Source organism: Leuciscus leuciscus, assembly GCF_965113295.1.
Source record: "Leuciscus leuciscus genome assembly, chromosome: 7".
In the NCBI taxonomy this organism is placed as follows: Eukaryota; Metazoa; Chordata; class Actinopteri; order Cypriniformes; family Leuciscidae; genus Leuciscus; species Leuciscus leuciscus.
In genome coordinates, this window is record NC_138731.1 from 29,850,528 (window position 1) to 29,876,705 (window position 26,178).

General features: G+C 37.1%; 2 protein-coding genes across 5 annotated transcripts in view; one reads left to right on the top strand and one right to left on the bottom strand.

Annotated features, from left to right (window-relative positions):
• hs6st3b (heparan sulfate 6-O-sulfotransferase 3b) overlaps window positions 1–1,768 on the bottom strand; it is a 96,998-nt gene extending 95,230 nt beyond the window's left edge. For both annotated transcript variants that reach the window (XM_082176410.1, XM_082176411.1), the window contains exon 1: window positions 780–1,768. In XM_082176410.1, coding sequence (XP_082032536.1) covers window positions 780–1,324 — 545 coding nt within the window. In that variant the 5' untranslated portion in view covers window positions 1,325–1,768. The remainder of the gene's footprint in view (window positions 1–779) is intronic.
• A 1,998-nt stretch (window positions 1,769–3,766) lies between these two features.
• The window catches only part of uggt2 (UDP-glucose glycoprotein glucosyltransferase 2), a 33,798-nt gene continuing 11,386 nt past the window's right edge, over window positions 3,767–26,178 (top strand). For 2 of the 3 annotated variants that reach the window (XM_082176345.1, XM_082176347.1), the window contains exons 1-30: window positions 3,767–3,892; window positions 4,677–4,810; window positions 5,633–5,715; window positions 5,844–5,974; window positions 6,186–6,298; window positions 6,428–6,605; window positions 6,777–6,873; window positions 7,453–7,525; window positions 7,661–7,761; window positions 9,187–9,286; window positions 10,603–10,663; window positions 11,092–11,183; window positions 11,326–11,479; window positions 11,777–11,896; window positions 12,130–12,215; window positions 12,608–12,743; window positions 13,045–13,176; window positions 13,478–13,642; window positions 13,803–13,926; window positions 14,117–14,215; window positions 14,539–14,630; window positions 15,367–15,576; window positions 19,759–19,890; window positions 21,289–21,416; window positions 21,518–21,613; window positions 21,998–22,100; window positions 24,141–24,220; window positions 24,713–24,902; window positions 25,219–25,377; window positions 25,592–25,677. In XM_082176345.1, the coding sequence (XP_082032471.1) occupies window positions 4,689–4,810; window positions 5,633–5,715; window positions 5,844–5,974; window positions 6,186–6,298; window positions 6,428–6,605; window positions 6,777–6,873; window positions 7,453–7,525; window positions 7,661–7,761; window positions 9,187–9,286; window positions 10,603–10,663; window positions 11,092–11,183; window positions 11,326–11,479; window positions 11,777–11,896; window positions 12,130–12,215; window positions 12,608–12,743; window positions 13,045–13,176; window positions 13,478–13,642; window positions 13,803–13,926; window positions 14,117–14,215; window positions 14,539–14,630; window positions 15,367–15,576; window positions 19,759–19,890; window positions 21,289–21,416; window positions 21,518–21,613; window positions 21,998–22,100; window positions 24,141–24,220; window positions 24,713–24,902; window positions 25,219–25,377; window positions 25,592–25,677 (3,443 nt within the window). In that variant the 5' untranslated portion in view covers window positions 3,767–3,892; window positions 4,677–4,688. The remainder of the gene's footprint in view (window positions 3,893–4,676; window positions 4,811–5,632; window positions 5,716–5,843; window positions 5,975–6,185; window positions 6,299–6,427; window positions 6,606–6,776; window positions 6,874–7,452; window positions 7,526–7,660; window positions 7,762–9,186; window positions 9,287–10,602; window positions 10,664–11,091; window positions 11,184–11,325; window positions 11,480–11,776; window positions 11,897–12,129; window positions 12,216–12,607; window positions 12,744–13,044; window positions 13,177–13,477; window positions 13,643–13,802; window positions 13,927–14,116; window positions 14,216–14,538; window positions 14,631–15,366; window positions 15,577–19,758; window positions 19,891–21,288; window positions 21,417–21,517; window positions 21,614–21,997; window positions 22,101–24,140; window positions 24,221–24,712; window positions 24,903–25,218; window positions 25,378–25,591; window positions 25,678–26,178) is intronic. The other variant, XM_082176346.1, reaches the window with a different exon arrangement.

Below are 26,178 nucleotides of genomic sequence, written 5' to 3' on the forward strand. Positions count from 1 at the left end.
AAGCTGACTCTTTGAAGGGAGTCTGAGTGCATTGTGGACAAAAACTTCATCATTCTGCACTAATATTCACCTAATAATGATGATTATAGATCCCCAAAGCAAGTTTTTTATAGAAAGTAAACTGAGAACTCATCACAAAATGGACAAAAATAGGATTTGAGTCTACTTTTTTAAGGGCAGGGACATTTTGAGTGCAAATAGAACTGGGTTCACGTTTTAGAGCTACTTAAAGGGGTCTCAAACTATATTGCTCAAAGACTTAAAGTAGCATAAAAGTAAAGAAATAATATGTCTGAAATATATTACAGTTGAAGCCTAAACTGTAAAAAATTATTTAATTTTTCGAAGTAAATAAAACAAACATTATTGGAGTATTTATTGGAATCTCTTTTAGTCTTTCTTCAAAATGTCTTCTTTATTTCAAATTGACCTCTTGCCATTTCTTTGTAATTGTGACATTGGCGATTTCTGACTAAACATTGTTTCTACACCACTTTTTCCAGTTAATTTCAACATATTTATAGTAATTATTATTAGAAGTAGTAGTAGCCTAGTAGTTGCAGTATCAGTAGTAGAATAATTAATCGTTAGATCTGAGCCCACTTTTCAAAGAGTGTGAAAACAATTTTGGTCTAGGCTACTTAAAGAGGTCTGAGTGGACTCAAGTGTGAAAACACCCTCAGACTACGTGTTACACTTCATCATTACCTTCATTAGAAGCAACAGAGCGGCAAATGAATTCCCCGAATTAGTTTATGAGAGAGAGGGAGGCACGTTACCTCTTGCGCTTTGGAGACTGCCTTTTCTCCATAATCACCGGCACGCAGTTGGTCAGTTCAGTCCAGTCTGCGTGCAAACCGCAACTCCAGCCCGTGGAGAACCTTGAGAAGAGCCAGGACTCCTGCTTACCGGGCCGGTGACACGTGCATTTCTTCTGTCCCGCTTTACAGTCGCACGGCTGCTCCAAGTGAATATTCCTGACCAGGTGCCTGCCAAAGGTGGTTCCTCCTGTCTTTTGAATGTGCAGAAACACAATCACATCATCTCCCCTGATGTTGAAATCGACATCGCGTGTCAGATCGCGCTCTGTGAAGTTGAATTTGGACGCACATTTAGGTGGGCTGTCTTCCTCCGGGTCCAACTCCCGGTACAGGTCATCGGTGGTCGGGTCTGGAGTGGGCAGGGCACCGAGCCTCACGAGTTTCTCTCCTGTCCTGAAATGGCAAGCATGCCCGCCTGCCGGACAAATATACTGGTACCCAATCATGACAAAAAGAATGGCTAAAATTGGGATGAAAATCCATTTGTTGGGTTTATCATTCATTTTAAAACAAGGAAATTGTTCATGCAGTTAGTGTGAATCATGATCTGCTCTCCAGGTCTTCTCCCAGGACGTTCGCGTGGGATCCAGCCCAAAAGCCCCATGCCACATGTTGATATGGTAAAAAGATGCGCGAAAATGTGTCATCCAAGTCTTCACATCAAACTCTCACAAAGTTGTGAAGATAGTGTAAGTCACCAAACGCTAGAACCGAACATTGTGGTATCAAGTATAAGACTAAACTAACGTCTGGTCGCTCTGTGCAAATGAAACGATTCGATGTGTCTCGTTGGTCTGTTTTATTCTGCGGAATCTCCACGCACTCGCGACGAGTCTGTGTTTTCCATCCATCCCGCGACGCGCATCAGCGGGATGATGCGAATGATGTCAACGAGACGCGAGCGCCTGTCGCGCCAGTAGACTTTAGCACGAGCTCTTTCGTAGCACGCGAATAATTTCATCTGCACCTGGTCCCACTCCAGTGCTCAGGTATATTCAGCAATAAAGTGAGAACTGTAAACCAGTACTGAGATAATTCACTGTGCACATTTTATTATTTTCTTCACAGTTCTTTGCTCTGTGCAATCTTTGTGCCATCTTTGGGGAAATAGGCTACTAAAGGAATGCTACGGGAATTTTATCATAATCTGAAGCCAATCCTATGTGATCGAGAAGCATATATATAATCAAACAGATTCTACTGTCTATACAATGTTTTTTATTATTTTTATTTTATGCTGCTTAAGTTGAGCATGTTCTACCTCAATAGACTACATAATAGTCGACATATTGTCAGCGTTTATTGTTAATTTGTAGAATCTCTTGGTCTGTACATCCAGGAAGGAAAATGACAATGAACCAGCCCACTTTGCATGTGCATGTCTGTGAGTAGCCTAATTGTCAAATTCGATTTTGGTCCTATATCTTTGCAGATTAATGTAATATTTAGATTTATCTATCAACATTTACTTTTTTGTCATTTCATTTTTAACAATAGGTATAGCCTATCATTTGGTAATAACTGGAGGACATTGGTTCTTCATACTAGGCTATGTCATTTAAAACGTTTTTTTCCTTCTTATAGCATATTTCACCTTTTTTTTCTACAAATTTGCTATAGGCATGCAGTATTTTATAGTCGATTTTTTAAAGATTAATTGTATTTTACATGTTGGTTTAACCATTTACTTTTGCCAGGAATATCTGTACTCGGGCAAATTCACTTTTTTTCTTATGCAGCGCCCCCCTTGGTTTATTAATGACAGTGCGAGCTGAATACTATTGTTGAGATCTGAAGAAGAAAATATTGCAAAATTGCACACACAATGAATTTGTTTCGGAGAGAGAAGAAGCCTCCAGTACACAGAGACAACAACACAGATAGTAAAAATAAAAAATAAAGATAGGCCTATATGTGAATTATATTGTATTGTTTATAGGCTATGTAAACAAGACTACTTTTGTAGCCATTCTTTTCTATTCTATTCTATTTGTATATAGCACACTGTGTATACACATTTGTCTATTTTGTTTATAGCCTATAAATAAACAAAATAGACAAATTTGTATACACAGTGCATACAAATAGAATAGAATATAATTAACAGGGAATGGAATCAGAAGAGGTATAGGGTATAATGTTCTCCATATTATACCCTAATATTCTCCATATTTTACCCCAAATGTGCAACTACCACTTTCTATAAAGTAATTGTTTTCCATGAATATATTAAATGAGTAGCATATTAATATTAGGCTAAATTGGTAGGCTATCTAATGCAATAGGCTAAAATGCAATAAAATGTATGTAATAGGCCTATATGCAGTAATTTAACATTAAAGCGCTGTTTATGTTGTAGGCCTCTAGCAACATAAAAAAAAATCTAATGAGATCCATGATGTTGATCTAAAGTACCAGTAATCTCTTCAATAAATGTTAACAACATTAAATGAACAAATTAAAAATGAACTATTAAAAAAATATTTACCCATAGGCTTCATATAAATACTATTTATAATTTATATCTGCAATCCCAAGCAGTATATTGCATACTACAAACTAAAATCATATAAACAGTAATTCCAATCGAATTTTTTTTTTCATAATCCTTACAATAAAGGCTATATCTGAAAGTTGTAGCCAAATGGGCATTGTGATTTGTTTTAAGAGAAATGAATGAGATGTAACATGTTACGTAGCTATTTCAATATTTTAGGTTAAATTAATCAAACCGGGGAAAAACATAAACATGAACTTCACATTCAGGAGCTCTGCCGTTACATCCCATTGCTAGTTGTCCATGAAAATGCCTGAACAACCAACTCCTGCATACAACTTCTAAAACATGCTAATGCAGTAAGATAATTTACTGCTATAATAACTAAGATTCACTTTTTTTTTAGAATATTAAGCCTATCAGTCGTTGAAATGTTGACGCGTTTTTACTCAAGCGGAATTAATGTGTCGCTTTCCCATATGTGGAAGAGGGACTTAAAGATGCAGGACCCCCTTAATGGCGGCGTCCTGTGAAACAGACGGGTAATACAGCGGGTCAGTGTCCGATGAATTAGGTGTGTTTTTAAAATATATTCATTGTGTATATCACAGAGGCATGTCGCGGTTTATTGTTGTTAAAACATATGTTGTTTTTAGTCCAGAAAGAAACGCTAATAGTGGTTGAACAGTTTTTGATGCACGTCTTTATGCTTTCCCCCCATCTTTATTGTTTCTTCATTCGTAAGAATGACCAGTCACGATCAAAGTCTATTACATCTGATTTGCATAAATTGTATGAAACGGGCAGTGATGCTGATGTCTGTGAAAGAATGCAAGAATGCAACAATTATGCATCTTAACTGACACATAACGTTACATTGTAGGTATACGTGGCGTTTTACTGGACAGAGTAGACTTCTTTAACTGAAAAATGATAATTTCCCATTTTTTGTTCCAGTGAATATGGAATTTATTTTCTGTTGAGACATTTTATTGTCTGTTGTCACGTTATGTTGTCATGTTTTGGTGGGAAAAAATATTTTGTTTACCAACATTTACTCTAGTGACGGTTTGTTGTCTTATATATTATAGAGTTGTTAAAATTGGAAGCTGCTGTTTATTGAACCTGCAGTGATTTGAAAATAATTTTTGTTTGAAATTTAGAAATTTTAAGCACTAAACAATTAATTAATAGTAGCTCTTATTACAACTTTTCCTTAATTTTATGATGTAGGCTATTGACATTTCTAGCTATTCTGAAATGTATGCAAATTATCCATCAATCATTGTGTAATGGACCAATGTATCTTAATGTTATTGATTAAAGTTATAATAGTGTTATCTTTAATGTACTTTTAGCAGTGTCTGATCATGAGGGTGGTCTTTATTGTGCTGGTCTGGCTGAGGTTCCAGCATGTGCACTCAGCATCTAAAGGAGTCATCGCCAGTCTTCAGGCCAAATGGGCCATGACCCCTCTCCTGCTGGAAACAAGGTGGGCTGGAGAATTGTAATTGTTATCCTGTAATTCAGTATCTCGCTACTAGCTACTCTTCTTTTTTAAATGGCTGACTTCATGCATGAAAAAACAATGTCTGTTTATTGAACTTTCTTCAATGTCAAGATTTTAGCTTAAAATTGTTATGGAAAGTGAATATTTTAGCTCCTTTAACTAGTTACCAATTGACTAAATGTGACTAATGCATTTTCAATGTAAATATTCCATGTGGTCTCTAAATTATTATGGAATTATAACGATTGTAGGTATAAGAATTATACAAAATTAGAATATATTTTTAAAAATTGTTTTAGATTGTGCTATAAGTCGGTATGAAACGTAAGGTGTAATAGTCTTTTCTTCCCTATTGGGATGTATATGCACGTAAAAATGGCTTCTCGAATAAGATAAAAGCTAAGGCATGTCTTGATTTTGTCCATTGAGAATTTAATGGATTGTTGGATGATGGATGGTTGTGGTTTGCCATTGCTGTGATCTCATGTGAGTGACAGGTTGTCCCGCCCTCACGCTAGTAAACACGTGATTAAAGAATACGAGGGCTCATAAATTTAAACTAAATGATGTGCCTGGATAAATCATTTATATTATAAATGCTGAAACATTACATAAAAAAAAAAAATAATAATTGTCCATTTTGATTTCATGGTGACTTTAATAGCTTTGAATTAGATCAACACAAAGCATTTTTCTCTTGCTACGATCTCTTTGTCAGTAAACTTTTATTTACTTTTAGTATGCATTATTGTGCTTCATGCTTGTCTTGTGTCTTAGTTGTTTTGTAAACCTAATTTTGTGCAGCGAGTTCATCCGAGAGGATGGTGACGAGAAGTTCTGGCAGTTTGTCGATACTGTGAAGGAGTTAACTGTTTACAAAAACGGAGGTAATGACTGACTTTTTATCTTCTCTGCAATGATTCATAATTCACTGAGTGGTTGGTATGCATGATGGTGTTTTGTTGAATTACACATGGATTGGAAATAATGCAGATATTTACTTTCCTGTCTTTAGAGTCTGTCCGGTCATATTATAACCTGATCATCAAGAAAGCTGGACAATTTTTGACGGATCTTCAGGTCAACCTGCTGAAGCTGTCTCTGTCTCTCAGGACTTACTCACCAGCTGTACATGCTTTCCAACAAGTGAGTTCTTTTCTGGATATAATAATGATTTCAGACAAATACAACTGCTTGACACTGTGACACATCTGTTTTTCCTAGAGTATACCACCACCAACATATCTAATCGTTTTTTAATTTATTTTAATTAACATTTTTGGTGCATTTGAAATGACTGTCACTATGTGGTTTACATCATAGACAGTATTGTTAACTCTTTCTTTTCATTCTATAGATCGCAAGTGATGAACCTCCTCCAGATGGATGCTCTGCTTTCATAGTTGTCCATGGTCAAAAAGCCTGTAGCACCAAGGATATGAAGAAGCTCTTGAAGACAGCAGCAGGCAGGTAACGTTAACCAACAATATGTTGTATTCAGAGATATTTGGTGATATTTTAAGTCCATACATGGTTTCATGAAAATAAACCAATTGGTTTCTCATAACATTTTTACACACTTTTGTGTGTCCTATGCAGGCCAAGACCTTACCTATACAAGTCTGACCACCAATACCCAGGACTCAATGAGACGGACCTGCCTGTAGCTGTTCTTTATGCTGAAATTGGCACCAAGGAGTTCAACACTTTTCATAAGGTTCTGTCAGAGCGGGCACAGGAGGGTAAACTCATCTATGTGCTACGACACTTTGTGTCTGTGAGTATTAGCAGTTTAGTGTGACTTGTATACATGTCTTATTGTCAGCTGTGCAATGGAAAACTTTATCTTGATTTTATGTATTGTATAGTTTATATACTATTTAAGAATTTATTAAAGTCTGTGCCATATTATCAATATTTGATGGCCCTCACTGATTTGTCACCACAGGAGCTGAAAAATGAAAGGATGCTGTTGTCTGGATATGGTGTTGAACTGGCAATTAAAAACACAGAGTACAAAGCCGTTGATGACACACAGGTTAAAGGTATCGTACAATGTCAATTTGCCTTTTGTGTAACAGAATGGATAGATTAAGGTAATAAATGGCTGAACTCAGTAACAGTTTTATTATAATAACAATTATCAGTGTTAGGAAATAGGCTTTAAATAATGAGTAGCTTGACAAACTATACTACGGTTCAAAACTTTGGGGTCAGTAAGAATATTTTTTTGGGAAGAAATTAATGTACTTTTATTCAGCAAGGACACTTAAATCAAAAGTGACAGTAAAGACTTTTCATATGCTGTTCTTTTGTACTTTCTAATCATAAAAAGATCCTGAAAAAATCTATCACAGTTTACAAAAAATATTAAGCAGCACAACTGCTTTTAACATTGATAATAATAAGAAATGTTTCTTGAGCACCAAATCAGCATATAAGAATGATTTCTGATTTGATCATAAAATCAAGCCTTGGTGAACATTAGGAACTTCTTTCAATAACATGGAAAAATCGTACCCGACCTCAAACGCTACTTAATTGAGAAAGCAGCTATAAACAAAAGTAGCTAGCAATATTGAAACGAATAAATTGAAACTGACGTGACCTGCATTTGTTTGCAGAATCCAAATCAGTCACCACCGATAATGAGGATGAAAATGATGAAGTCCAAGGATTTCTGTTTGGGAAATTGAAGTAAGCACGCTGATGATTTTTTTTCTCTCTCGCACCTATATCCAGCCATAGATTAAAATGAATATTGTGTTGCGTAAAAAGTACCATGGTGCTGTAGTGCACATTATGTGAAAAAATGTCCTCCTTCACCTCCAGAAAGTCCCACCCAGAGCTTCAGGAGGAACTTGGAGAGCTGAGGAAGCATCTACTGGAAAGCACCAATGACATGACTCCTCTCAAAGTGTGGGAGCTCCAAGGTGGGCTGGCTTCTGTTATTGATGGTTTTCTCTTACGGTGTTCTGGACTCTGTGCTGCGTCACCCAGTGCGATTAAACCGATCCACATGGTTCCTGGAGAGAACTGTCTACTTGATGAATTGGGAAGCAGTGGAAAGGTTGCAGTTTGTACCCTTTGCTTGCTGCAGCGATCTGTCCTACTCCTGTTCGGACTTCTGAACAGATGCTCATGTCCACAGCCGAATTCGATTTTGCCCTGTGAGATCTCGAGCAAAAATGGCTAAATAAGAGCTGTTTTAGTTTTGTGCTGATAGATAAATGAAGCAATTTATTTTACTTGATGTGAAGAGCTCTCCATGATGGCTGTTGAAACGGTCGGTTGATTTTTGTAATAACTTTGGAGTGGAATTGTAAAATCCGGTGGAATTGTTTGGGGGGCTTTTTGTCCAGGCTCTTTAGACTAGTTTAAAAATGATGCTGCATGGCATAATACTTTCACTCATCAACATACATCAAACACTTTCTTAATTGTCCAAAAATCTAAATTAACACATTGTACTCATCCTGATGTGTTTCCAAACCTGTATGATGTTTGTTTTTTGTTGTAACACGAAAAGAAATGTGGAGTCTCTTTTTTCGATGCCATAGCAATGGATCTTAATTATCGTAATTATTACAATTGTTATTAATTATAATGGAGCTCGATTATTATTAATTATTCAATGATAATCTCAGAATTTGAGATACAGATTCATTCACAAATCAAGAATTGCTGCTTTTGCATGAAGGAGAGGTAGGGCAAAGTTTTTTTTTTAGGGCATCCCTTAAATTCGATACATTTCTCACAAAAATTCATATGAGTCATATGGACTGCTTTTTTTTATGATGCCTTTGCATTGTGAAGCTTGAAAGCTCCTGTCCCCATTCAGTGTAATTGAATAGAAGAGAACAACTTTAGATTCTTCACAAAAAAAAAAGTGTAAGTAAATCACCATTTAGATTTAGATTTAGATTTTATTTATAAATAGTTTTAACTTAAAGGGTAACTAAACCCTAAAACAACTTTTTTTTAGTTAATGATCTGTAAGACTGGGGCTTTATTAATGCTGTTTATTGATTCAAGTTGTTTTTTTGACATTTGGGTTTAAAGTGTTTTAATTCTACAATATATGGTGTGAAAACGTCTGAGTGCTGCCCTCTTCAGGTTGAACGGTGGCTACTGCGGTTAGCTAAGGGTACCAGCTAACCACGCCCTTGCCTACAGAGAGCCCCCCCTCCGCTGGGCTCTGCCCACTGTTCCAGCATTTTTCAAATATTGCCAGTGGGTGGAGTCAGGCTCTGACCAGGGGTTTAGTTACCCTTTAATCTTATATTGCAGACATTCTTCATGAATAATTGGCTTCTTTAAAAAAAGATTTTGAAATGCCTTCTCTGTCTTTCCAAAAGACCTCAGTTTCCAGGCAGCTTCTCGGATCATGACTGTGCCAAAGTTTGATTCTCTCAAATTGATGCAAGACCTCAGCCAAAATTTCCCCAGCAGAGCAAGGTAAAAAGTCTGAAATTCAGTCTTGGTCTTGGAATCCTAGGCAGAAATCATTACCTTTGTTACAATACCCTCCATCAGAACTCAAAAAGATGAAAGGAAATATATTTCAACAAATGGTTGCATTCTTAAAGGGTAATCTTAAAAGGGTTAGTACACCCAAAAATGAACTCGCCCTCAAGCCATCCTAGGTGTATATTACTTTTTTCTTTTAGCCAAACACAGAGTTATTTAAAAAAAAAGATATCCTGGCCCCTCAGAGCTTTATAATGGGAGTGAATGGTACCTCTTTTTTTAAGCCCCAAAAAAGCGCATCCATCCATCATAAAATTAATCCATACGGCCCCAGGGGGTTAATAAAGGCCTTCTTAAAAGTGATGCGTTTTCGTAAGAAAAATATCCATATTTATAACTTTATAAACTATAATCACCAGCTTCCGGTAACAGCCGTACGCGAATCTAGTTCCGGTGGAAGAGTGACCTCTAACCAGACGCATGACATACTGATGAACGCGTAAGTGCAGAGATCACAGCTCAATCTTCCGCCAGAACTCACCTTGCATACGGCCATCACCGGAAGCCAGTGATTATAGTTTATAAAGAATTATTATTGCTTAATAATAAACAATAATCATAAATAGACAAATAGAATAGACCTAATAATAAACAACAATAATCATTTGGATGATGTATCCAAATAAAGTAATTGGGGGGCCGTATGGATTACTTTTGTGATGGATGGATGGATGTGATTAAAAAAAACAAGGTACCATTCACTCCCATTATAAAGCTGGGAAAAGCCAGCATATTTTGTAATATAACTCTTGATTGTGTTTGGTTGAAAGAAGAATGTCATCTAGGATGGCTTGAGGGTAAGTAAATTATGGGATTATTTTCAATTTTGGGTGAACCCTTCAATGAGTCCAATAATTTAACATTTTTAAATTATTTTTTACAATGCTTCCATTTAGCCATATTAAAGAACCTTGGGAACAGGAGTATCTGTAACAGTTATTGCTGTAGAATATTCCACTATGCATTTTGTGCATGTATAACGGCACAGAATGCATGCATATGCATTATGTCTAGGTCATTTTTAATGTGTGACTGTGACTTTCGTTCACTGCTGCTCTAGACAGCTTTATGTGCAGTGTTCAGAATTTGCTGAGTCAGACTTACTGTGGTTTACTGTTTGTCAGCATAGCCGATATGGCATCTAAGAGAGAACAGGTTTTCTGAGATTAAAATGGGTTTTTATGACTGTTCTGGGATGTTGGCTAGGGCTGATACTCACTGTACATGTTTTACTGTCCCCACAGATCACTGACAAGAGTGGCCGTAAACCAGAACATGAAAAAGGAAATAGAAGATAACCAAAAGGTAAGGTTTTTCAACAACTTTTCTGATGAGCACTGTAAAAACAGTTCCAAGCGCAGCCAAATGGACCCCAAATTTTCTGATTTATTTTTAGAAAATGAAATGGGTCCACACTCAGGAGTGTCTTGAGTCTTTCAGATGATATATCCATTCCAACAATTTTAGGAGAGTTTCAGCATATCATATGTCCATAATAAAAATTTGAAAATGAAGTCCATAAAGTGGTGGTGTAGGTTAAGGCTTGCTGATTCGCATAAGATGCGAGCCATGACCCTTGATCAAGACACCCAACCCCAGGTTACTTCAGAGGGACTGAACCTGTAATGTATAAACAGGAAGCTGCTTTGGATAAAAGCTAAATGCCACTAAAGCCCACTGAATTCAAGGTCACGGTATAGCTGTCTTCATCTGACCTAATATTTACTTTGCAGAGTCTGAGTGAGTCGATGGGGATCCATCCTGGAGATGCCAGTCTTTTCATAAATGGAATACATGTTGACCTGGACATTCATAACCCATTCAGGTATCATCCCAGTACAAGATTCTCTTACTGACTGGTTTCTGTCTGCTGTTCAAAGTAGTAGTGTGTAATTGGCACCACTAACATTCCACAATATGTTTTATGTGTGTTAATCACATACTGTACATTCTCAACTGCTCTGTAGCATCCTGGACATTCTCAGAGGTGAGGCTAAGATTCTTGAAGGTCTTCATAACCTTGGCATCAGAGGAAGCAGCATTAGTAAGTTCCTGCATTTACCAACATCAACCACCGTAGAAGACAGCTATGCTCTGGACATCCGCCACTCATCCATTATGGTGAGACGCTAATTATTTAAATGTAGTTGTAGAGCTCAAAAGTTGAGTTCTGGAAGTAAATGCTATTCCAAGTCTATATAGCGAAATTGGTTATAAAAGTAAAAACCAATTCAACAAAATTCAACTTCGCATCAAATGTCGTAATACATCTTGGTTGTTTTGTTTAATTTTTTTCTAATGCAGAAAATAGATGGAAAAATACTTCTGGAACCCAATTTGCTGAAAAAATAAGCTTTTACTGTTCATATGAAGGCTTTTTTACAATTTAACAAATGCCTGTTGTTGTCTGGTTTCTAGTGGGTTAATGATATTGAGAAGGACTCCATGTATCGTCACTGGCCCTCAAGTCTACAGGAGCTCCTCAGAGCAACATTTCCTGGTGTTATTCGACAAATACGCCGTAATTTCTTTAACCTGGTGAGTCAACTTGCCTGTGAGTTGATTATAGTCTAAGCTCAAATCTAGCTGTGTGCACAGGTTTATGCAGGGATTCTTTTTATCCTCTGATATCCCCCTTTTTTAGGACTGCAGACATATCTTACTAAATAATGTTAATTAAATTGTATTTAGAAATCGAAGTTTTTTTTTTTTAAGTACTACTGTTGATGTTTTGAGATTATTTGAAAGATGTTTTTCTTTGCTGTTTGCAGGTTCTGTTACTTGACCCAGCACAAGAAGAGAGCGTTGAGCTGGTCAAATTAGCAGAACTCTTTTACAAACATAACATTCCCCTCAGGTATGTGTACTCAACAATAGCATTTAATACATTTTACCTGAGCCTTTATTTATTTTTTTAATTATGTGGCTTTCTGAACTATGTGATTCTGATATAATGAACTGCATAATGGACCATTGTCACAGGCAAGACTTTACATAACTGTGCTAGTTTCATATCTCTTCATGGTTTCTTACTTATCAAATACAATTTACTCAAATCAATATTTGATGTCCATTTCTATTTGGTAAGTAACTGTAATAAGCAGCTGACATTATACCCACTTAACATTCAGCAAACAAACCTTATCATCTTATCATGAGCCTACTGTTCATTTATGTTTGTTGATATGTTAATTGTAAATAAGAATGGATGTCAGATTTGATATGCATTTATGTTTCTATGTCTCTTAGGATTGGGTTTGTACTGGTTGTCAGTGTAGATGATAAAGTGGATGGATATTTGGATGCAGGTGTTGCTCTCTTTAGGATGTTAAACTACATCTCAGAGGAGTATGACGAAGCACAGGCTTTCACGTCCATGGTTTCAGTGAGTATCTTTGTGTTTGCTGTGATGCTCTTTTAAATCAAAATGACTTAAATGTTACTTTAGGGTTCTCCTTCACTTTAAGTATAATATTTGAAAGCTTGGCCCATATCATGTACTATAACAGATATATTCAGTTATAACGTACAGGTTTTTTTTTTTCAAGATATGTTTTATGGATGAGAAAGGAAGGATATCCAGAGACTTTAGATTCCTCTTGTTCTAAGACTGAATGACAGTGTTCTGTGAATGTAATTCACTATTTTGCCCATTATATACTAGTGAGCTTTTTTGTCACATGCAGATATATAACAGGGTGGAAGCTGGGGAGACTCTTTCTGTGGATACAATAACTGCATATCTGAAAAAGAAATTTCCAAAAGCAAATGCTGCCAGAATTCTTGGAGTGGACTCAAGCTATGATGACAACAGAAAGGTAATGCTAATACATAGTGTTATGTGCTCCATAACAAAGATGGCAGGTAAAATTACAGTATGTACTTTTTTTGTTAAATGTCCCAGTTTAATTAGCAGAGAATTATATACAAAATAATTAGTTCACATTGCATTTTTGTCATTTAAAATGGATAAATATGGAAAATCACAGATGCTTTTCATAGCATTGGTAAATATAAACTGCTGCTTATTGAATATTCCAAGGCACACATGGACAGAGACTTCATTTTGAAAAGCCAGATGTATGCTTTATGAACATTTGATATTATGTGTTTTTTCAGGCTGGAGGAGTGTTTTACAGGAAAAGTGGATTAGGAGCCCTACCAGTGGGTTTGTTCAATGGTGTTCCACTCAGTAGTGAGGAGATGGACCCAGAGGAGCTCGAGACTGTTCTGCTGCAGAGAATCATGGAAGCTACCAACTTCTTCCAGAAATCTGTCTTTATGGTGCGGTATTATTTTTGCTTGCCAACTATTACTTTTAAGGCTTTTCTTTAAGTTAAATGTTTTCAAATCTTGCACAAAGGCAGTGAAGGCCCTCCTGACTGTACATGTGTCTGTAATCTGGTTAGTTAGCAAATTCTAAGGAGATTCTTGTCATATACAGGGTCAAATCACTGAGAGTGGCGATGTGGTGGACTTCTTGATGGAGCAGGCCAATGTAGTTCCCCGTATCAACCCACTGATTCTTAGCTCTGAGAGACGATATCTGGATTTCACTGCCTCACCAGGTAACCCTTTAATGATCACCTGACCCAAACCAGGGCCATTGTTAATCTTAGTCACCTCACCATCATCACTGTCACAATCACACTGCAATCTCCATCTCAATAACATTGTGACAATACTATCAACATTTCATTACCAATATCTTCTCAACGTTCCTTATTAACTGCATTTCTGTTATAATTAAACAAATAGTTGCAGATGACTGGGATGACACAACTATGTTTGCATACTTGGACTCTAGAGACAAAACGGCAGTTGTCTCTAAGAGAATGAAGTATTTAACCAGAGATGGTGAGTCATATCTTTTTCATATAGATTATTTGGTGGGGCGATTTTATAGTTTATAATGTGTGTGTTTTTTTATATAATTTTATAATGGATTTTCATTCAGATTGCTTTATTTGATAAAATAGAGTATGAGTGGCCATCAGTGAAGTGTTTGACAATGCACTGCCAGTATTGTTAGTATAATTAACATTGCATGTTGGTTTAATAAATGGTACTTTCAATAATGTAAAGCACATTACAAGTACACTTCTTTGCTCAAAAACTATCCAAACTGTGTTTTCCTAAAAAGCATTATTCTTAAGTAAAAAAATGTTCTTCTCTCATAGAGGAGATGTTGTACGGAGTGACTGTGTGGATTGTAGCAGATATTGAACAGCCCTCTGGGAGGCAATTGCTCCGGAATGCCTTGAAACATATGGTGAACTACTGCAGTTTTTATTTCCAATTAGTTGTATCCACAGGAATCGCATCTTCAGAGAGCAGAGGCACACGAGCATCTTAGATATTAATCTGAGAACAATTAATCTTTGAAAGTATTCTTGTGGTCTTGGTTAATTAACAAAATCCAGTGGGAACGGACCAATTCTATTATATTATATTTATATATATATATTCAATATATATATAGAGAGAGAGAGAGAGAATATTATGTTATTATATAATACATATATTAATATATTTGGGATAAAGGAGAGACCACCATTAAGAGCAAGCTGAAGGCAGAACATTATTTACATGTTATTTATATTTGACCGAAATCTAATCTCAGAATAATCTGAGAAAATAATTTCAAAGTACAATGCAGATTACATATGTTATCGCAGTTTTGAATAACAATACATTTGACAAATTACAGTGTTATTGTATCAAGACCCAGATATTGATCTAGTTTATCTCTCAAATCATTCTTTGAGTTCACAAATCTGTTCTTATGTTTTGTATAGCTGAATAACTGTAATAACATACTAGTAACGTTAAGAATATCATAAATCTTACTCCCAAAATCTGTGTATGACGATCATTGCTTTATTTCTTTTAGTAATCTGACCCAGGTCCTTTACAAAATTCAGAATGACATAATGTGATTTGCTATCATCTTATTTGCTATAATCTCCTTTTCAAGAGAGTCTCTGATCCACAGTGTTTGTTTGCAGAAATCCAGCAGCTCCAGCTGTCGTGTCGGGGTGATCAATAACCCCATTGGAAAGCCCACGGAGGACAACAGCGGTCTGTACCGAGCCTTCTGGGCTTCTCTCCTCACCCAAAGCAACAAGAACACGCTCGACTTCACCCTAAAACTCCTCAAAGAAGAAAATGTTGAGCTCTTCAAACAAGGCACCAAGATTAAACACTTACTTAAACAGGTCAGTGGAGTGTGAAATACTGTGTCTGGGTAATGGGGAATTGTGTGTACAGTTGGATTTATCTTTACAGACCTGTTCTTTTCTCGCCTGTCCCTTTTTTTATTTTTATTTTTTTTATGTCACTTGACTTCAGTTGGCAGACAATGGCCACGTACACACTGCAGCTAAATTCGATTGTCAGTTCACCTTTTAGTGCTTAATCCTGTTCTGTACATACACAGTTCAGTAATTTACAGGAGTGACAACTGAATTAACTCCCGAAAAATGCAGGTAGTGACAACCACATTTACAAAAGTTCTATGAAGTGTGTACGAAACCAAACTGAACAACTAGTGGTGAATGACATATTTTAACGTGCATCAGAGATGTTTCTCTATTCTATATGCGCGGTGCACTAAATCACAGGGAAAGTGGTACAAGCCGGGACTCATTTGTGTTGCCAGATTTTGCTATAAAAAAAGAAAACAAGAACAAGCCCATAATAAACCGAAATAAATCCAAATGCTTTGCTGAAAAAATACCAAAATATCACGACCCGCACCTACTCACTTTAATAACTCCATAAACTCAATCCCTTTATGAGCCAAGCTTAAACAACAAGCCCAAAAACACTTTAATAAGTTGACATGGCAACACTGCAAGAGCGTGTTCTGTGAAGCAGCCTTACAAACACAAACATAAACAAAACACGATGCCTCCTTCGACGTAATTACAGCTGATCATAAGTCTTTTGTCGCTGTAATATTACTTCAGTCAGAATAGTGGATACCAAACATGCGAGATGCCAGACCATTGCTATGGTGACCATTGCTATGATTACCACTGTGTCAATCATCGCAGTTTCGGGAGTGAGTCGTTTTCCGTACACACTGAACAACAATTTAGGGGACTCACTCCCACATTGAAATGCGGTTGTCACTCCTGAAACTTTACAGTGTGTTTGTGGCCAATATGTCTTCCACTCAATATGTCTTCCACCAATATGTCTTCCACTGATGCCACTTGGAAATATTATAAGGAAACATGGAATTAGTTTCCATTGTTATGCTGATGACACTCAAATATATATTTCATCAAGGCCGGATGAAAACGCTAAATTTTCCAAATTGACAGAGTGTGTTAAAGATATAAAAGATTGGATGACGTGTAATTTTCTTTTATTAAATCCAGACAAGACAGAGGTAATACTTATCGGTTCAAAAAACCGCCCACAAAACCTCGCACAATACAACTTTAACATCATAGGATGTCCTGTTACTTTATCCTCTACAGTAAAAGACCTGGGTGTTATACTCGATTGCAACCTGTCTTTTGAAAATCATATTTCATATGTTACAAAAACAGCCTTTTTCCACCTTAGAAACATTGCTAAGCTACGTAATATGCTATCAGTTTCTGATGCAGAAAAGTTAGTTCATGCATTCATGACCTCGAGACTGGATTACTGTAATGCTTTATTAGCTGGTTGTCCTGCATCCTCAATAAACAAGCTACAGTTAGTCCAAAATGCCGCCGCTAGAGTTCTTACGAGATCAAGAAAATATGATCATATAACACCGATTTTATCATCACTGCATTGGTTACCTATAAAGCTCCGTATTAATTATAAGGTATTGCTACTGACTTATAAAGCCCTAAACGGCTTAGCTCCAGTCTATTTAACGGATCTTCTATCGCCCTATAATCCATCGCGCTCTTTAAGATCACTAAATTCAAGGCTTTTGGTCATACCTAGGATATCCAGAACCACCAAAGGAGGGAGAGCATTTTCACATTTGGCTCCAAAACTCTGGAATAGTCTTCCTGATACTGTTCGTTGCTCAGACTCGCTCTCCCAGTTTAAAACTAGATTAAAGTCGCATCTCTTCAGCCAGGCATTTATATAATCCTACAGTTCAAACTACAATCCGTCCTCTAGCTCATAAATGCCAGAGGAGAACTGGCCCCCGACTGAGCCTGGGTTCTCCCAAGGTTTTTTTTCTCCATTAGGTCACCTGATGGAGTTTTAGGACACCATTAGGTCACTTGATGGAGTTTTTCGGTTCCTTGCCACTGTTGCCTTTGGCTTGCTCAGTTGGGGATATTTTGGGGATATTTAATTTAATTTTATCAATCAATAAATTCCTCTTGAAACAAACTTTGTTTTAATTTAATACTGTGAAGCTGCTTTGATACAATCTGTATTGTGAAAAGCGCTATACAAATATACTTGACTTGACTTGACTTGACTTGACTCCTGTCAGTCTGTATATTTATATAAAGCGTCAGCACCCTTTTATTGTTAAAATCATAGTAATGCACTGCCCATTGTGGCTTATAGCTTTTATTTAAAGCATTTTCTTCCCATATAGTAGCTTGTGTCACCTTCAGTCTACCCACTACCATCTAGATCTTATCTCTATTAAAGCACCTGACATCAAATACTACTTTTATTGTTTCCTCCTGTCATCACCATGATAAAATTGTACAAGCAAGGCCTCTCTTCTTTTCCATGGTGTCTTTACCCCATCGCCACATCCAATGGAAACCACTCAACCACATACTAATTTTATCAGATTTATGGCGCTTTTCCATTACCAGTACCAGCTCGACTCGACTCGCCTCGTCTCGTCTCGGCTCGCTTTTCGCTCCGTTTTCCATTGCAGATAGTACCTCCACAATAGTACCTGGTCGTCATAGCGACGCCGCAGGAAACTGCCGTGACTTAATCTTTTACGCGAGACGCGCGAGATACACCCGCTACCCACACACACAGGACAATGGAGGAAATCGAGTGTATGCTGTTTTTGGATGTTTTTGTTTTTGCTGTCTGTTTTTTATTCAGGATACTCCGTCTGGCGCGTGCAATGATGACGCAGTGAATAGTGACGATTCTCTCTGACCAATCAGCAGTCTGCCTTGTTTTCACGTCACATTTTAGTATCGCCTCAGCTCGCTTAGAACCTCGCCGGAGGTGGTACGAAAAAACAGGTACAACTTTTACACAGTGGAAAACCAAACAGAGCCGAGTCGAGTCGAGGCGAGCCGAGGCGAGCTGGTACTGTGTAGTGGAAAAGCGCCATTAGACAACTGCATTTCTGGGAATGGCTGCCCTATACCTTGTAATAAACACAATTTGAGGCTAGGGTCTTATTGACAGAGTATTCTCAGAAAGACTGATTGGTCTGTCAAGCACATGGAGGACACTTTTTTTGTTTTGTTTTTTCTTTCTTCTCGTTTTTTCATTGTCTCTATCCCTCCTGCTCCCTTTGTTTATTTCCATCGTAATGTATTAGATAAGAAAAAGTGTTCCATCCTACCCAGTATTCCTGAGTTTTTGGGGGGTTTTTTGTTGAAAATGGTTGGAGAGAGAGTTTTTTTGGTTCCCTGAGAGCTTGTGCCTGAGACCTGTAATGGCTCTATTATTGGATGGAAAGGAGAGGTGTTGTGCTGATTTTAGCATTTCCTTCCTTTTCATAAGGTCCAAATGATGGAAACACTAATAATCTGACTCTATGCAGCTGAAACACCCGAGATTTGTTATCGGCACTGAAGCCATTTTTTAATTGCATGTCGGATAAATGAAAATGTTTAATGATTGATTCGTGAGACATGGTCTCCAATGGCAGCACATTTTTCATTGGTCTAGCCAATTTAATATTCCTCTCAAAATACTCTAATAACTGCACTTGCACAAATGTGCCCCCCTTAGCTGTCAATAACACGTTGATGAACTATTTCCTCCTTGCAGTGTAATCAAAAAAACAAACTAATGAGCCAATCAGTTTGTTCTTTCCACATTTTTTTACTACACTTAATTCAAATAAGTATCGTAAATAAATATTTATGATGAAAAGAATAATTCCTTATTCTGTGACTATGAAGATTTTCTCTCTCTCTCTCTCTCTCTCTCACCTTTTTCTGTCTCTCACACACATATATATATATATATGTATGTATGTATGTATGTATGTATGCATGTGTGTGTGTATATATATGTATATGCACTATGTATATGTGTGTGTGTGTGTGTGTGTGTGTGTGTGTGTGTGTGTGTGTGTGTGTGTGTGTGTGTGTGTGTGTGTGTGTGTGTGTGTGTGTGTGTGTGTTATGAAATGTTTCTTAAGTATATTAGAATCAATTCTGAAGGATCATGTTAGACTGGAGTAATGACTGCTGAAAATTATACCTTTACTCCTGTAGGGTATGGATCATGATGCCTTTGAGAAGAAGTTCAACACGATGGAGGTGGACTTCCTGCACAGCCAGCAGAAGTACTGTAAAGAAGTTCTGAAGCTGAAAGCTGGACAAGGAGCTGTGGTCAGCAACGGCAGGGTGAGATTCACAAACACCCCCTCCACCTTTAGACACCTCAAGACAAATTCCATAGGCATTATGAAATAATTTACATCCTAATGACCTACGGTACAGACTGCTGATTTGGATGATAAATAGTCTGAACCGTAAGGTCTCACCAGTTGGTCTCTCTGATGGGGCCGCTTTTTTTGTTGACTCAGTATTAAGCCGTTTGCTTGGCCTGTCCTAACCTGTGAGGAGAGGAGGAGAGAGATGAAGCCTGGCGTTAATTCACCAGCGTCCACTCAGCAACCTCTGTTGCAGGGGTCATGGGTTATATGGAACCGCCGAATTGTCATATTGCTGTGCTTTCTCAGCAGAGTCTTTGTTGACAGACAAGCACAAAATGGGCCACAGCCTGAAACAGCAGTGACACATCCCATCATTCTCCAACACACCAAAGTGATCCCCAGAATTTATTCTTGTCTTGAAAGAGCTATGGTTTCATAATTTCTGCTCTTTTGTTCCCTTTGGTTTTATAAGATAATACATGTATTATAAAACAAGACTGACATATATATATATGTATGTGGAATTCATGCACAAAAATCAGAAGTGTGCGCACAGATATCTGCGTCTCAGACAGCATGTGAATACTGAATTGAGCTCTCTTTCACATCTTCTTGCACTTGAACATATATATTCAAACAAAATTGTCAAAATGCCCATCTTGGCAAATATCGTTGTAAACATAGTCAGTTATGTTTTAACTAAACGTAAACTTGTGAGAAATAAAATGCATGTGTAACAGTATATTCATTGGATCTGTGCATTAGCTCTTAAAGTGACGGCGGCCTACTATTCCTGCTGTTTGTTTTTAATGCTGATTAAACAACAAAAGACAAAGAACAATCACTCATTGCTCTTGACTGAATAACTTTAGTAACTTTATTAAGGATTAATCTGTTTGATGACTGGTAAAAAATATTGGTTACACTTTATTTTAAGGTGACGTAGTTACATTGTACTTACTCAAATAAGTACTGAGTAATATTAATAAACTACGTGTACTATAGTGAGGGTTTGTTACCTGTAAGTATGCATAATTTACTGTTATTACTAGGTACATGTAGTAACGTAACCACGTCACCTTAAAAGAAAGTGTTACTTCAGTCTTCAGTGTCACATGATCTTTCAGAAATCATATTATTATCAATGTTGAAAACAGTTTTAGCTGCTTCTTTTTTAGGAAATCATGATACACTGCCATTTAAATGTCAGCATTTAAATGGGATGGGGGGGGGGGGTGTTTATAAGGATTCTCGGTGTAGAAGTTTGAGGTGGTAAGCACACATGAACTGACACTTTGGAGTCGTGGCCTGTGATGTGCCCCGAACGTACAATTGTAACTAACAATGTGGTTAACGTCTTCTCTAGATCCTGGGCCTATCGGTTGAAGAAGACTTCAGTTTGGAAGATTTTCATCTGCTAGAGAAGATCACACTGCGAAGTTCAGCAGAAAAGATTAAATCCAAGATCAAGCAGATGAATTTGAATGCCCAGAAGTATGCCCTGGTTTTGTTTATCGTCCTAAGCTGATATGTCTGTAGATGTAAAATGATTTGTTTGTGAGAGGAAAACAGAATCATGTTATTTCTCTTCACAGGGCCAGTGATCTAATCATGAAAGTAGATGCTCTTCTCACTGCATCACCTAAAGGAGAGTCCAGAAAAGATGTCAAATTTCTGAAGGACAAACACAGGTGCACTACTGCTAACGCTAATGATTTTCTTTACAGTGTTTTTATCGAAAAACAAAGGATACATTGCACCAGACCCTCTTGCTGCTTTTCTAACTGCAAAGCATAGAAAATAAAACATTGCATAAATAAGCTGTATGTAAGTATCTCAGTAATGGTGGTGTCTGCTATTGTACCTTTGAGTAAATATATATATTTTTTTTCAATGAATCATTCTAACATGAATGGGTCTAAAATGAAATGGCAAGTTGTCTGTCCAAATTGGTCAGACAACTCACTCAATGAAAGCGAGTCATCTGCATATCCAAACATCCCATCCATTCTCATTAATGCAACACTTATTTTCACTACCAATGTATTAAGCTGACCAGATGTGTCTTTCAACAGCGTTCTTCAACTGGCACAGCGTGAAGATGAGGTGTTCTATGACGTGGTTGCCATTGTGGATCCTCTCACCAGGGATGCACAGAAGCTGGCTCCTTTATTAGCTGTACGTACAACTTTGGTCACATCTAAGAGCTTATTGTACCTCAGGCATGTGTGTGCTGTGATTCAGCTGAGAGACTGTGTGCTTACCCTTTTAATACAGTCATAGTACGTCATTGCCAGGCCTTCCTGCATCTACACCAACATCAACTGGACAGCAAGAGTTACAAGCAAATAACCATTTCATATGAGAAAAAAGTAGTGGCACTTGATGTCTCAGAAAGCTGAATGTTCCATTGAGACTCTTTTAAATCATAATGTTTTTTTGTTGATTATTGAAATCTGCAGTGGCGGCTGGCAGCAAGACAATATAAATATAAGTTCACTCATCTAGTCCTAGCCTATCATTCGAAGCAAAAATCCATCCTTCTGTCCTTTTAAATGTCCGTGTTAAAAGAGCACGTTCGGCCGTTTGGTGAAGCTGATTGCTGTAGCCTATATGCAACTTAGACATGGCATGGGGTCTTCCTTCATTTTTCATTTCTAGCTGTTTTTTGAATGGTAGTTTAGTAAATTTGTTTGCTATCAAATATTTAATATCTCTACTCTCTACAGTTACATCAGCGGTAGCAGGTCAAACTAATATCACGTAATTTACGTCTCGTCGATGATTGGTTGATATACCAAGGGAGGCTAGCCTCCTCTGCCATGTTACTTTTCTCAACACTCATCGAAATACTGTGAAATACTCAATGGTGATTGGCAAAAAAAAAATTACCAACGGAGGCACAAGTCTTCAGAAATTTTGATATGGCAATAGACTTACATACTACTTGCCTCCCACTCCCTTTCTCTATCCCCTCAGACTCGCGTTTCACAGATTCGGCACATCCTGGGAAGCGGTGCGCAGTGGTTACACTTACAGTGGTGAAATTACAAACAAGAAATACACATTCTGAGATAACATGATAAAATGAATAACTGGGGATTTTATTAACATTAAATCGCCTTTCTCCCATTTTCACCTCAAAATTTTGGGTAGGCTGTGCCTCCCCTGACGAGCCACCACTGGAAATCTGTTAATTCCAATTATTAATTCCTGGCATAAAAATGGAAATCTGCCCCTGGTATCACTATAAAAGGAGTTTCTAAGCCATGCCTATTTTTAGATTTCTTTAACCAAGTGCAGCGTTCTCTTTACATTTTATATTTTACTTTTATGCATTTGCCTGATGCTTTTATTCAAAGCGGGCTTGCATTGCATTCAAGGTTAACAAAGTTATTAGAACACTTGTCATAATAAAGAGAAAACACAAATATTTAAGGAATCTGTCAAACTTTTTTTAAACTAAAATCAAATAACAAATTGAAACCATCAGCTAAATAGTCTTTATTCACAAATAATAACCAAAAAACATAATATATTGTATGATGTCCTTTGGCCTTGATTACAGCTTGCATTCTTGCTGGCATTGTTTTTATGTACAGTACTTTTCCACAGTCTCTGTTGTTATTGACTTCTTGCTTTTGATGAAACCTTTGTGCGATCTATCTTTGAATCCACTAAATCCCAAATTTGTTCAATAGGATTCAAGTCCGGACTTTGACTTGGGCCAACTGTGACTAAAGAGCTTACACATAAATGTGTAACACTGGTGTGTTCATCATTACAGATGCATAAAAAATGATTTTGGTAATCACCAAAACTGTTAGTTTAGGGCAGCTGTGGCACAAACCTTACATTGGGTGGTGGTCTAATAAATTTAAAGCACTGTACATATTATCAGTTCAAGCATTCTCTGGGAATCAAACTCATGACTTTGGTGTTGCTGTCACCATGCTCTGCTCATTAGGCTACAGGAATGCACAGGAATCTTTTCATGTAAACCCTCGTATTGGTTTCAATATTTTTCTATTATCTCTGGATCTTTAAAGAGTGTTTTTATATCCATAACCATTGTATTACGTCCTCTAAAGTCATAAAGAACTTGAAACGTGCTCATCTGTATGTGGTTCTGTAGAGCGTGACCTTGAACATTCCCTCCTGAATCCTGTTGTTTGTGAGTGGGTAATAACCTGGCCGTCTCTTCTGTGTGTGCTGCAGGTGCTTGGTCAAGTGGTCAATATGAAAGTGCAGGTGTTCATGAACTGTCGAGCCAAGCTGTCTGAGATGCCCCTGAAGAGGTGAGAGCAAAAGCTTAATTAAACTTCATCTCTGAGAGATGACACACACACTCATACTCATACAATAGCCTAGTGCTGTTCTGCTGATATCACCTTGTTTTGTTTTTCCTCAAACTTAACAGAGTTTGATAGTAAAAAATGTCAGAATAGTGGAAAAAACATGCTTTTTATATTGACAGAAATGGGTGCAGTAATGTAAATAATAATCAATGACAGTAATTTTGTTAGCCTATACTTCAAAATCAGCATGTACATTCCATGTTCTGTTGTTTTATTTTATTTATTTATTTTCTCTCTTTAGTAGTATATAAAATATTTCATTTTCAAACATTATTTTATTTAATTTCCCCCAAAAAAGGGCAGGATTAGAAGTATATTTAATTATTTTGTTATAGGATTCCTAGCTATTCCCACCTTAAAATGGCAAATTACAACAGATCACCAGTTTATTTTACAAGTGATTTAGTTAACTTTTATTTTATTTCCTGCCAGCTTTTATCAATATGTTTTGGAACCGGATGTTTCCTTCTTTGGTAACAACTCCATTTCCCCCGGCCCTATGGCTCGATTTACGGAAATCCCAGAATCCCCTCTGCTCACTCTTAATATGATCACCCCAGAGAGCTGGATGGTAGAGGCGGTCAGGAGCCCATATGATCTAGACAACATCCACTTACAGGAGGTATGAGTTCTAACTCTGAGTTCAGTATTTATATATTTACCAAAGCTGAGTTGTGCACTTGATCAGTTTTTTCAGTATTTCATACAGCACAATAGCCACAGTAGTGCTTTGAAATGTTCACATTTTTATGATACATAGCTCCATTTGCTACACCAAGTATATTCTGTTCGTTCATGTTTCACTAACAAACTTTATTTGTTACTTTTAACAGGTTAAGTTGTCATGCTCAGCCAGGCCTCTCTGGAAAGAGATGTTTAGCGTCAGTTTTACGGATCTTGATGAATAAATGAGTCTTCTCTTACTGTATGTTTGTCAGGTCAGCGGTGTAGTGAATGCTGAGTATGAGCTTGAGTATCTACTGTTGGAGGGCCACTGTTTTGACCTGTCCACAGGTCAGCCTCCCCGAGGACTTCAGTTTACACTGGGCATGAGACAGAAACCTCTCATGCATGACACCATTGTCATGGCCAACCTGGTGAGTTTGTCCCTCTTCTTGGCTTTGTCCAAATATATATTGTATTTATTATTTTTAAATCTCTTAAAGGAATTTTCCTGGTATGGTATGTGTTACATGGACCCAAAATGAGAATTATTTTATTATTTACTCACCCTCATGTCATTCCAAACCTGCATGACTTTCTTTCTTTTGTGGAACACTAAAGCAAAAACTAACCCACTGCATTGTACAGGGCTATTTCCAGTTGAAGGCCAACCCTGGCGCGTGGATCCTGAGGCTGCGCGAGGGCCGCTCAGAGGATATCTATCAAATACAGGCGTGAGTGTTTTCACTTCACTGATTTACACACCACCATTCAAAAGTTTGGGGATGTTTTTGAAAGAAGTCTCTCATGCTTGCTCAGGCTGCATTTGTTTGTTCTGCATTGCATTTGTCACAAAATATTATATCATATTATTAAAAAATTTATTTTAATATTGTTTTCTATCATAAAATGTAATTTATTCTTGTAATGGGAAAAGCTGAATTTTCAGCATCTTTACTCCAGTGTCTTCAGTGTCACATGATGCTTTAGAAATCATTCTAAAGGCTGGAATACACTACATGACTTTTGCCTACACAGTATATATATTTAGGATTCTTTGTTATAAAGAACAGCATTTATTTGAAATAGATATCTTTTGTAATATTATAAATGTCTTTACTTTCACTTTTCATCAATGCATCATTGCTGAATAAAGGTATTAATTTCATTATTTTTTTTAAACATTGGACCCCAAACTTTTGAATGGTAGTAGTGTACACTTGTTTCCACGATGA